The 12,305-nt window shown below is 46.6% G+C and overlaps 2 protein-coding genes across 4 annotated transcripts in view; both read right to left on the bottom strand.

Moving 5' to 3' along the window:
• The window catches only part of LOC131696298 (uncharacterized), a 357,871-nt gene extending 354,512 nt beyond the window's left edge, over positions 1 to 3,359 (bottom strand). Inside the window, exons 1-3 of one of the 3 annotated variants that reach the window (XM_058984858.1) lie at positions 1,244 to 3,359; positions 1,099 to 1,163; positions 860 to 1,037 (exon numbers count right to left, since the gene is read on the bottom strand). In XM_058984858.1, the coding sequence (XP_058840841.1) occupies positions 1,378 to 3,330 (1,953 nt within the window). In that variant the 5' untranslated portion in view covers positions 3,331 to 3,359 and the 3' untranslated portion in view covers positions 860 to 1,037; positions 1,099 to 1,163; positions 1,244 to 1,377. Of the gene's footprint in view, positions 1 to 859 lie in introns of those variants that run through there. The other 2 variants (XM_058984848.1, XM_058984853.1) reach the window with 2 other exon arrangements.
• LOC131675983 (uncharacterized) lies at positions 3,330 to 8,792 on the bottom strand. Its single transcript, XM_058955104.1, has 5 exons — positions 8,615 to 8,792; positions 8,470 to 8,534; positions 8,349 to 8,408; positions 3,422 to 8,295; positions 3,330 to 3,360 (listed from the first exon to the last, which is right to left on the bottom strand). The coding sequence occupies exons 4-5, from the start codon at positions 8,161 to 8,163 to the stop codon at positions 3,330 to 3,332; spliced, it is 4,773 nt and encodes a 1,590-aa protein (XP_058811087.1). The 5' UTR covers positions 8,164 to 8,295; positions 8,349 to 8,408; positions 8,470 to 8,534; positions 8,615 to 8,792.
• Positions 8,793 to 12,305: the final 3,513 nt, after the last annotated feature.

Here is a 12,305-nt window from a genome sequence, read left to right as displayed (position 1 = left end):
AACGATGTTCCAGACAAATGTTGAGGTATTAAAACTACATAATATTGTTGAAGACTGCATGTAAAAATTAAATTATTGCTGAAGACTGCATGTAAAAATATTGCTGAGCACTGCATATACAAATTTTACCTGAAGTCGGCGGCGCGGCGCACGCCTCTTGTAAAAATACTCATGCGTTTTAGAGTTATTGAAGAATTTTAATTTTTTATACCAAGTTCAACTGCGTATAAGAGAGAAAGGTGCAAACAAAAATGGGCGAGCAGGCACTATTTTCAATGTCCGGCCTACGCATAATGAAGGTAAGAAGGTTTTAAGCTCATTTTGTAATGTTTTTTTATTTGGGTATTTGTACTTACAGTCTTCAACAATATTATGTGGTTTTAATGCCTCCACATTTGTCTGGAGCACGGTTTGCACGAAAATTCATAGTGGAAAAAGTTATATTAAAAAAAAACTAAAATTAAAGGGTGTTGCCATAGAAAACGTTTTACAAATCGATAGCATTGAATCCTACAAGTTCAACTAGTTCAACAAAATTCTTTATTACGAGCATTTCTGAAACTTTGTCGAAGACACCAACTTTCTGCCTCGTCAGCATTTTTTTTTAAATTGATCGTAGTAAGCCGTGCGTAATTTTCATTTTTATCGGGTTGTGGGGAATATTCTTACGAACACTTCGTCCAATATATATATATATATATATATATATATATATATATATATATATATATATATATATATATATATATATATATATATATATATATATATATATATATATATATATATATATATATATATATATATATATATATATATATATATATATATATATATATATATATATATATATTGTTCAGAGAACAAAAGGTGAAATCCGAAATCTTGTTAGCTGTCGCAAATTGATGCGGAAACAGCTTAAAGCTGTAATTTTATTCAGAGTTAGATAACGCATGTAAACAATATAAGTAACTCACAAATTTCGGTGTGCGAATCAATTTTAATCCGGGGAAGACTATTCCTCCACTCTAAACTATCTGTGATCAAAATTCTAGGTTAAGCATGAGCTCCAATGCGTACAGCTTTAGTTCTACTCACTGTGATAATGATCTGTGATTTTAGTTTTAAGTCCTAGCTGTAAGTTAGTTTAAGTCAATTTAACACTGAAAAGAGCAAACAACTTTACTATTAAATTTTACAAACTTTAGATTAAAGCAAAATGAACTCCTGCCTCCTAACTTACGTCTGATCGCGTTCGATGTTGCAAAGAAAAAAAGATTGTGCAAACGGAAATAACTGCTGATGACAAGCCATGTCATCTTCCCGCGTCAATTGACAGTTCATACCGGTTGACGCGCCGCTTGCATTAGGCCGCGTTCACAGTGGTTGCGTTCGCATAGTAAGGCCGTGTCCACACTGCGAAGCAGTGCTGGCGGTAACATCCTCTCCCCCGTAACACTGGTCACCGGTCCCAGTTTTACCATCTGGCTCAACCTCCAACACGGCCAATTTTGACACCGGTCTACGCAGTAACCCCCTCGCAGTCTGAACCACAGCTTGCCGAACGCGTCCGTCTTCGGCAGTCACAACTTCCTTCACTCTTCCACGTAGCCAGCCATTTCGGCGAGTGTCATCAACTACGAGGACCAGATCTCCAACAGCTACGGGAGTCACTTCTCCGAACCACTTCATCCGCTTAGTGAGCATCGGGAGGTATTCCTGAAGCCAACGCTTCCAAAATATGTCCAGTTGATGCTGTATAAGGTTCCAGGAACTCTTCACCGCATAGGCAGGGTCACTAATGTTAACAGCCGGCTGACGCACTCCCTTAGAGCTTCCTAATAGGAAGTGGTTTGGTGTTAGAGCCTCACCTTCGGCAGCGTCTAAAGGTAAGTAGGTAAGTGGTCGACTGTTGACGATACCCTCGGCTTCGACGACTAACGTTTCCAGTCCTTCATCGTCCAGCTTTCGATCGTTCTTGTAAGCAGCTTCCATTGCCGACTTAACTGACCGCACCATCCTTTCCCACGCGCCACCCATGTGAGGTGCTCCTGGCGGGATGAAATTCCACTTTGTATCTTCATTTGTGAACGTCGCTGCCAATTCGTTTTCGATTTCTTCCTGCAGCAAACGTTTGGCACCTTGGAAGTTGGTACCATTGTCGGTATAGATTTCCGCTGGCGCTCCTCGCCGACAAACGAAACGGCGAATACACTTGACGCACGACGGTGTAGACAGGCTATGGGCAACCTCAACATGGACGGCACGTGTGGTGAGACACGTGGATAGGCAGATCCAACGTTTGGCAGCGCTCCTTCCCACTTTCACCAAGAACGGCCCAAAGAAGTCTATGCCGGTGTAGGTAAACGGCCGACAGAACGATGACAATCGAGCCACAGGCAGCGGTGCCATTCGAGGAACCTTCGGGTTCGCTTTCGCGACTTTACACCACTGGCATGCAGCCGCAACTTGCTTCACCACCGTCCTTAACCGTGAAATGTTGTAGTACTGCCGAACTTCATTCACTACCGTCTCCGAGTTCCCATGCCGGCAGGCTCGATGAAAGTCGTGGACCACAAGCTTCGTTACATGGTGTTTTCTTGGGAGAATCGCCGGGAACCTGGCATCGAATGCGGCATGTGGTGCGGCTCCAATTCGTCCATCAACGCGCAGCACTCCGTGTTCATCCATTGTCGGCGTTGTTTGATACAAACGGCTTGTCTTAGGCAACTCCGTTTGTCCTCTCGTAAGCGAGGCCATTTCTGCGGGAAACTCCTGCCACTGTACCATCCGTATTATCGTGCTCTTCGCTTTTCTCAGCTCGTCCTGACTCAGATGCAGTAGTTCCGGCTTCTCATTTCTTCGCCTCCGCTGACAGTTGTCTATGAAACGGTGTACATATGCTATTGCTCCAAGAAGTCGTCTCCACCTTGAGAACCGGGCGAAATCCACCACACACTCCGGAATAGTCGCTCCTTGGATCACCAAGCAGGGCCGTAGTTCTTCTTCAGGAGCCGTTGATGTTTTCACTTGCTCCGGCCAATTGTCTTCGGACAGCCGCAAAAACTCAGGTCCCTTAAACCATTCGTCGCATTCTTTCGGGCATGAGTTCTTTCCCCACTTCGTGGCAGCGTCCGCTGGATTCGATTTGCTGGGAACCCACCGCCATTCAGCTACATCCGTTGTAGAAAGAAGCTCTCCTACTCGGCAGGCAACGTACTGCTTGTACCGACGATGATCGGCTCGTAACCAGGCCAGCACTGTTGCGGAATCACTCCACAGAAACCGCTGTTTGACTTCAACACTGTGGTTCTCCTGCACGAACGACATCAAGCGGCTGCCCAATACCGCTGCTTGAAGCTCCAAACGGGGAATCGAGAGGGGTTTCAGTGGAGCGACCTTTGTTCTTGCCGCAACTAACGAACATTCGGCTTTGCCTTCTATGTCAATCACTCTGAAGTACGCTACAGCAGAAAAGGCAACTTCGCTCGCATCGACGAATACGTGCAGTTGCAATCGTTTGTACGTCTGTTCGGTCGCTTCCTCGAAGTAGCACCGCGGAATACGCAGATCTCTTATCTTCGGGAACAGAGCGGTCCACCTAGCCCAACGTTCGAATATTTCTTCCGGCACCCTTTCGTCCCACTGCAGTCCGGCTCGCCACACGTCCTGAAGTAGGATCTTGCCGTGCACGAGGTACACACTAAGAAGCCCTAGTGGATCAAATATTCCCATCAAGCACTTCAATATCTGTCGTTTAGTTGGCCGCTCGTCTTCATTTAATACACGCTGAATTTCCTCCTTCAAATTCATCGAGAACCGCAGCTCATCGTCGGTCGTCTGCCACAGCATGCCGAGCACTCGATCGCCGTCCGTTGTACTCAAGCAGAGATTCTTGCTGGCGTTGGTAGCTTCCTCGTTCAGTCCACGTAGAACTTCGGCACTGTTCGACAACCAATTTCTAAGGTGGAATCCTCCTTTCTGATGGATTGCTCCGACTGCGCGGGAAACTCTTTCGGCCTCATCCACACTCTCGAAGCTATCCAGATAGTCGTCCACGTAGTGGTTTCTCTGGATTCCCTCGACAGCTCGGGGATAGCGAGCGACGAATTCTTCGGCGTTTTTGTTCTTCGCATACTGGGCTGATGCTGGCGAACACGTGGATCCAAAGGTCGCCACGTCCATAATGTACGTTTCGACAAGCCTTGATGGATCGCTCCGGAACAAGAAGCGCTGAGAATGACGATCCGGTTCACAGATTAACAACTGGTGGAACATTTCACGGATGTCTGCCGAAACTCCCACCTTGTACTGACGAAAACGCAGCAGAACTCCGGGAAGCGAAGATAACTGATCCGGGCCTTTTAGTAGCATGGAGTTTAGGGATATTCCATCTACTTTCGCTGCCGCGTCCCATATAAGGCGGACTTTGCCCGGTTTCCGGGGGTTCGTAACTACTCCTAACGGCAAATACCACACTCGTTTAGGATCGGCTAGTGCGAGCTCCTTCTGAGTTGCACGGTGCGCATAGCCTTTCAGCTGATACTCCGCTATTTGCTTCTTCAGATTGGCTGCCAGCTCGGGATCTCGCAGCATCCTACGCTCCAGACATTCGAAACGCTTCACCGCCATGTTGTAGCTGTCCGGGAATTCTATTTCGTCGTACCTCCACAGTAGGCCAGTTTGGAATTGTTCTCCTACTCGGATAGTCGTCCGCTCCATAATCTCCCTAGCTCGCGTGTCTTCTACAGATTCCAGCACGACTGGCGGTTGAACTCCGGCATCCTCCATAGAAAAATAGTCTTTCACTGCATTGTGCAGCTCCTGGTCGCCGGTACCGGCACATTCACAAGCGTGATAATTCAACGAATGCGTATCCCTACTTTCACCACCGCCAAATATGCACCATCCTAACCGTGTTTTCACGGCAATAGGCTCGGTTCTCTTTCCTTCTCTTGCCTGCAGCGGTACCGTGAGGTTCGCATTGTTAACGCCGATCAGCAGACGGGGAATCGCTTTCACGTAGCTTGCGATCGGCAGACCTTGCAGATGGCGGTAGTGTCGCGCCAGCTTGTCGTAATCTAGATTCTGTTCCGGTAAAGTAAGCTCATTTACAGTACGAACGTCGTTGATCGTGAACTGCTTGTTGCTATTGGCTCCCCTGATGAAAACTCTCACTTGCTTCGATTCCGATTCAACTCTGGTGACGTTTCCAGTCCACTTCATACACAACGGTGTCTTCCGACCGTCGATACCCAATTGCTCCACCAGGCTGTTCTCGATGAGCGACAAGTCCGAACCATCATCCAGAAATGCCAAAGTTTCAATGGTCGCTCGTGGCCCACGGAGAACGACAGGAATTATGCGGAAAAGAAAAGTCTGCTTGCCTTGCCGATGTGTATGGTTCTGAACAATCGACAATTCTTGGGTTGGTCGCTGGTTTGCATTGGATCGATTTGAATGTAGCAGTGCATGATGACGGTAGGTACATCCATCGATCACGCACAGCGTCGCGTTTCTGCAGCTTCTCTTCCCATGTGCGTTGAGACAACTCCGGCAAAGACCTTTATCTCGTACGAAGTTCCATCGGCTGTCCACAGTATACGCCTTAAATGCGGTGCATTCTGCTAGACGGTGACCTGATTTCTTGCAGCATATACACGCTCGATCCTTTTCGCTCACTACCTCACGAACGGATTCTGCTTCGTTGCTATGCGTGTTCACCGCTCCTTTGTGTCTCGGCTTCTGCTGACTACTGTTACTTTCGCCGGTGTAGTTTGACACACTGCAAACGGCTGTGACGACTTTGAGCATAAAATCTCCAAACGCCTTGAGGTTTACTACCGGGTGCTGTTGTATGTAGTCCGCCCACTGCATCTTGGTGTGTACAGGTAGCTTCTCCACCAGCTCCATCAGCAACGTAGGATTCGAGAGATGTTCCTGCTGTCCCGCTGCTTCCAGGTGGTCGCAGAGGCTGCGCACAGCCATGCCGAAGTCGATTATAGTTTCCAATTTCTCCGCCTTCGGTGCCTGGACACTGCGCACTTTTTGTAACAATGCACCGATTAATAACCCGGGTCGCCCGTATAACAACCGAAGAGTATCGATCACTTGAGGCACTGATTCCGGAAGCAGCAACCTGCTTTTGACAGATTCGTACGCGTGCCCTTTCAGGCAACGTTGAAGACGCGAAAGATTCTCGGCATTATTGTAACCGCACGCCAGCGAACTATTCATAAAGCTACTGATGAAGATTGGCCAATCAACAGGATTGCCAGAGAACGAAGGTAGATCGCGGGACATCACTTGACGCGCGGCTAACTGCGAGGGGGAGGGGGTGTATTGTTCAACGACAGGCAGTCCCGGCGGAGGGGGAACTATGCCTGTAGATAGTGACGGATTTACGTGTGGCATAGGGCCAACATTTGACAGTTCCATATTGGGAAAAACTGTCCCATTTGCCAGTGGCGTATGACCTACGATTGGCGGTCCCGCAGTTGCGGATACTAATCCGGAATGTATACTTGGATTTGCCTGTGGCGCAAGGCCAACATTCGATCCCGTCGAGGGAAAAACTGTATTCATGTTGTTCGATGGAACCGTGGCCGAGGCTGCCAACGTTCCGAACTGTTTCATTATGTGTTGGAGGGAGCATCCATAGTTGGATGGTAATGGTACACCAGTAGGTGGATAATTCAGTGGCTTACCTTGATGTGCTACGGGGGGAACGGGGGGCTGGACTTTACCTCTCGAACCTGCTACCTGCTGTCTCTGAGTGATCGCGCCGGTATACTGCTGCTGATCACAAACGGTGAGACCCGGTTGTTGAGGGTCGAACAAATTGCCCAGGGTTGTTACTACGGGGGGCACGAGGAATTCACCCTGTTGACTCCGATGTGCCTTTGGGATCGCGCCGGTATACAGCTGCTGATCCCGAACGATGAGACCCGATTGGTGAGGGTTGAACGAATTTCCACACGTTGGCGCTACGGGGGGAACGGGGGGTTGGACTTTACCTCTCGAACCTGCTACCTGCTGTCTCTGAGTGATCGCGCCGGTATACTGCTGCTGATCACAAACGGTGAGACCCGGTTGTTGAGGGTCGAACAAATTGCCCAGGGTTGTTACTACGGGGGGCACGAGGAATTCACCCTGTTGACTCCGATGTGCCTTTGGGATCGCGCCGGTATACAGCTGCTGATCCCGAACGATGAGACCCGATTGGTGAGGGTTGAACGAATTTCCACACGTTGGCGCTACGGGGGGAACGGGGGGTTGGACTTTACCTCTCGAACCTGCTACCTGCTGTCTCTGAGTGATCGCGCCGGTATACTGCTGCTGATCACAAACGGTGAGACCCGATTGTTGAGGGTCGAACAAGTTGCCCAGTGTTGATACTACGGGGGGCACGGGAAATTCACCCCGTTGACTCCGATGTGCCTTTGGGATCGCGCCGGTATACTGCTGCTGATCCCGAACGATGAGACCCGATTGGTGAGGGTCGAACGAATTTCCACACGTTGGTGCTGCGGGGGGAACGGGGGGCTGGACTGCGGGGAGCACGGAGAATTCCAATTGTGGGTTCTTAGGTGTTTTCGGCATCGCGCCGGTATACTGCTGCTGATCTCGAGTAACCAGACCTGGTTCCGATGGGTTAACCACCTGTCCCAACGTTGGTTCTCGATCGCATAATTGCATGGCCGGGGAAGCTGCTGCCCCGCCTGTCGGTTGATCCATCTGCTGACCATGCGCGCTTGCACCCTGTTCCATGCACTGCTGTTGCCACTGCTTTACTCTATCCTGGCTCGTCCTGTGACTGATCCGGCTCCTATTACTAGCCGTTTCTTCCAACTCCTCCTCCAGCTGGTGTTTCTCTGCTAGATGACGTTGCTCTAATTCCTGCTGCTCTTTCAGTCGCTGCATCTTCATCCGTGCCGCCTTTGCGCTGGAAGTGGGAGTGCACACACTCACCGGCAAACAATGCCTACATGTCCACGGCCGGTCTGCAACAGACGATGTGACTTGAGCACATGACATGTGCCACCAACCATCGCATCGGTCGCATTGAACGCAATCATCGGCCGATTCCGGATGGGCGCAGCAAACACAATCCGATGATTTTCCCTGCTCGGGCGTTTTGAGGTTGGGATCCGTATTTGGCATGGTGAAATTCAGCTGGGCACAATTCGATACCTTTCCCGGCCACGAAATTTCTTTAAGATTTTGTTCAGAGAACAAAAGGTGAAATCCGAAATCTTGTTAGCTGTCGCAAATTGATGCGGAAACAGCTTAAAGCTGTAATTTTATTCAGAGTTAGATAACGCATGTAAACAATATAAGTAACTCACAAATTTCGGTGTGCGAATCAATTTTAATCCGGGGAAGACTATTCCTCCACTCTAAACTATCTGTGATCAAAATTCTAGGTTAAGCATGAGCTCCAATGCGTACAGCTTTAGTTCTACTCACTGTGATAATGATCTGTGATTTTAGTTTTAAGTCCTAGCTGTAAGTTAGTTTAAGTCAATTTAACACTGAAAAGAGCAAACAACTTTACTATTAAATTTTACAAACTTTAGATTAAAGCAAAATGAACTCCTGCCTCCTAACTTACGTCTGATCGCGTTCGATGTTGCAAAGAAAAAAAGATTGTGCAAACGGAAATAACTGCTGATGACAAGCCATGTCATCTTCCCGCGTCAATTGACAGTTCATACCGGTTGACGCGCCGCTTGCATTAGGCCGCGTTCACAGTGGTTGCGTTCGCATAGTAAGGCCGTGTCCACACTGCGAAGCAGTGCTGGCGGTAACATATATATATATATATATATATATATATATATATATATATATATATATATATATATATATATATATATATATATATATATATATATATATATATATATATATATATATATATATATATATATATATATATATATATATATATATATATATATATATATATATATATATATATATATATATATGAATATATTCGATGGTTTGGCCTCTAGTGAATTAAGTTCGCGTTTTTAGGGTTTCCTACCACTATGACTCCTTCTTGATAACAAACATTTACCCAATTTGTTGAGCAGAGTCGTTTGGTTCACAAGACTAGGTCCAGGCCTCTGAAAAAATCTTCAAAATTTGAAGGTTTCTGTCAGGCATGCACAAGAACGGTGCGGCTCAGTGCCCTATTGCTGTGCACTGACTCATAATGTGTCAGCGTTAAATTCATTGAGCTAGTGCTTGCGCTGGTTTCCGATGAGCTAGAGTTAGCAAGTAGCACGAGCACCGATGAGCGAGAGCCATCGCTAGCACGGTGATAGCTAGCACGCTGCACGGAGCTATAGCTCAGCTATAGCAAAGCAGAATAAAAAAAAACAACGCGTTAGTGTGAGTAATGATGCCTGCATCGTTTTTTCAGCAACCTGTCGCACATTCACCAACGCATGGTTCTTGCTTTGCCCTATTCTTTCGTTCCATAGCTTACACTACTGCACCGTTCTAGCTCATCGGACAAACTTACCGTGCCAGCACATTGAGTTAACTCGTGTTAGTTTACTGAGCTAGCTCACCGAGCTTGCTCGTGCCAGCTTACCGAGCTAGCTCAAGGTGCTCGTGCTAACTCGTTGTGCTAGCTCTTCGAATCTTGCAGCTCGAGCACGAAGGTTACCTAGCACGAGCGGTGTCAGTGGTTATTGCTTTTGGTTCGTTCAAAGCTGCCGCTCAGCTCCTGTTAGGCTCTCGTGCTGTGCTTCATGCATCCCTGGTTTCTGTACGTTTCTTTTAAAATAAACGTTAAACCATCAACCCCCCCTTGAGAATTTTCTGCGCACGGGCCTGCTTTAATTCATGGATAGATTTAATATCTATACGGATACTAAAAGGTCTTTTTACGCACTATCGGAAAATAAAATTTTTCGGGAAATAGATCTAAAATCACCCTAAGTGTTCAAAATTTTAAAAAATTACTTGGTTTGTCCGAAAATACCATATCGCCCACAACTTCTACAAAACAAAATGTTTTTTAACAAAAACACATTGGATAATGGGTTTCACATAACTTGAGGAACACAATGAGTATATATGTATAATAGAAACGAAAACAAAGAGATTCCGCCAACTTACCTCAACCACCAACTAGCCCCGGGCTCCCCTAATATTTAATTAGCTTATTCAACATGAGTTCAATGTTATCTTCATGTGATTATATTTTGAAATGTTGGTGGAATGGGTTTGGAAGTGGTGGGGGTAGGGGTTTAGTAGAGTGGGAGTGGAGGATGCGTCAAAAATCCTTCATTTTATTTCAGTATACGGGGTGGATGAAAGAAATGCGGATGTGAGGGTGGTCCAAAGGAAGAGGAGTGATGAAGGAGGGAGGTGTGAGGGCAAGGGTGGGGGGTTCTGAGTGGCGACACAATAGTCAACCGCAAATGCTGCCTCTTATTTGGGACTTGTTTTGAGAACATCGGTTCAGTCATCACCGAAGAACCAATGTGCCTTAAATTGTGGAATATGCCCGGAATCCGGTACTTCCGGAATCGTCGATAGTGAACCATATATCCAAAGAACGTTTGATTGGCAATCAATGATCTAGACGTGCGAATCGAACTAATGTGGTGACCATTTCAATAGTTTTTAGCCTCTGCGGTGTTACGATTGTACCGATTTATATGGGAAATTCCCGTGTAACCTTACTAACCAACCTGTAACTCCGGAACCAAAAGTCAGAACCAAATGAAATTCAGCAGCGGTCAATGGTATTACTGTATTTTTCATTTGAAATGAAGTTTGTAAAAATCGGTAGAGAATTCGCTGGGTAATAGGTGTGATATTTACATAGGAACTTGGCGAGTTCCCCGGAGGCATCATGAACCGTCATAGGTGGCCAGTGTGGTCAAAGCTGCTTTGATTGATCATAAGTGATCCAGATCCGCAAACTAGAGTAATGTTGAACCCATTTTAATATGTTTTCAGTCATTGTACCAGTTTATATGGGAATTTGCTGTGTGACCGCACTCTTAAACTTGTAACTCCGGAACCAGCAACCCACTTCTGTGCATCTCTGGGCATACCGGGCCACCAAATCCGTTCGCATAGTATGCTTTTCAGCTTAGCTGCATACGGATGACCTCGATGGGCACCCTCTAGAGCCTTTGTCTGAAGTGAAACCGGTATCACCGCGCACCCATTTTTGGTCAGGATACCATCTTCGCAACTCAAATCCGTTGCTACTGCTTCAAATTTCCGTAAATTATGCGACCAAATGTTATCATCTAAGGACTGAATAACTTTCAATAACATTTCGTCTTTCATTGTTTCATTACGAACTTCCTGCTCTGTCAAAAAATGTATTTGATTGGCTTCCAGGTTAGCGATTTCCCACGGGCTTTTTAAATCATCAAACGAAGCATCCGTTCCTTCATAAAGCCGAGATGATGGATCTGCAATATTTTGACAGCCCTTAACATACTCGATGGAATAGTTATAGGGACTCAGACGATGTGCCCATCCATCCGCTCTTGTAAGAGCGCGTTTTAAATCTTCCCGGTCTCTATTGAGCATGAATTGTACACCCTTAGCGTCGGTTCTCAGCGTAAGCTGCCTTCCCAGTAGGTAAAACGAGAAATATTCCACCGCCCATACAGCGCTCAATGCCTCTCTCTGATTTTGTGCATACCTCTTCTCTGTAGCGGTCAATCCTTTTGAGGCAAAACTAATTATTCTCGCCACACCACGATTATCTTCTTGCGTTAATACCGCCCCTAGAGCAATCGGCGAAGCGTCCGTATATAGGATTGTTTTGTCCGACTCCGCGAAATATCCCAACGCCACTGTACAGTGGGTGATGCATGACTTGATGTTCTCAAAGGCTTTCGTTTGTTCTAAGCCCCAACTCCATGACTTCGCGGACGCCACTGTCCACAACGGTCCCGCTATATCAGCATAGTTCTTGATATAGGGACTGACAAAGGTAGCCAAACCAAGAAAACTGCGAAGTTCGGACGACGTGGTCGGTTGGCGGAATTGTCTGATGTGCTTTGGACTTTTCGATGTGAAATCCACGAGCGTCGAGCTCAAACCCCAAGAAAATGACTCGTTCCTGATCGAACTGACATTTCGTTACATTTAAGGTTAGATTATTTTTTGAAGAATTTGCATGACCCGAGTTACAGTTTTGCGTAGCTGCTCTAGAGAATCCGCGAATACTAAAATATCGTCCATGTAAACTATTACATGCCTTCTAGGATACGACACATTTCCCTTTGGAAAATCTCCGGGGCGCAGCACAGTGG

Source organism: Topomyia yanbarensis, chromosome 1, assembly GCF_030247195.1.
Source record: "Topomyia yanbarensis strain Yona2022 chromosome 1, ASM3024719v1, whole genome shotgun sequence".
Classification (NCBI taxonomy): domain Eukaryota; kingdom Metazoa; phylum Arthropoda; class Insecta; order Diptera; family Culicidae; genus Topomyia; species Topomyia yanbarensis.
This window is presented reverse-complemented; position numbering and strand designations above follow the sequence as displayed.

What these genes read in the sequence shown, in the direction of transcription:
- LOC131675983 (XM_058955104.1), bottom strand. Translation starts at nt 8,163, where the DNA reads ATGCCAAATACGGATCCCAACCTCAAAACGCCCGAGCAGGGAAAATCA. An exon ending in GAAGGCAAAGCCGAATGTTC is followed by an intron (nt 3,361 to 3,421) that starts GTTAGTTGCGGC and finishes CCCCGTTTGGAG; the next exon opens with CTTCAAGCAGCGGTATTGGG.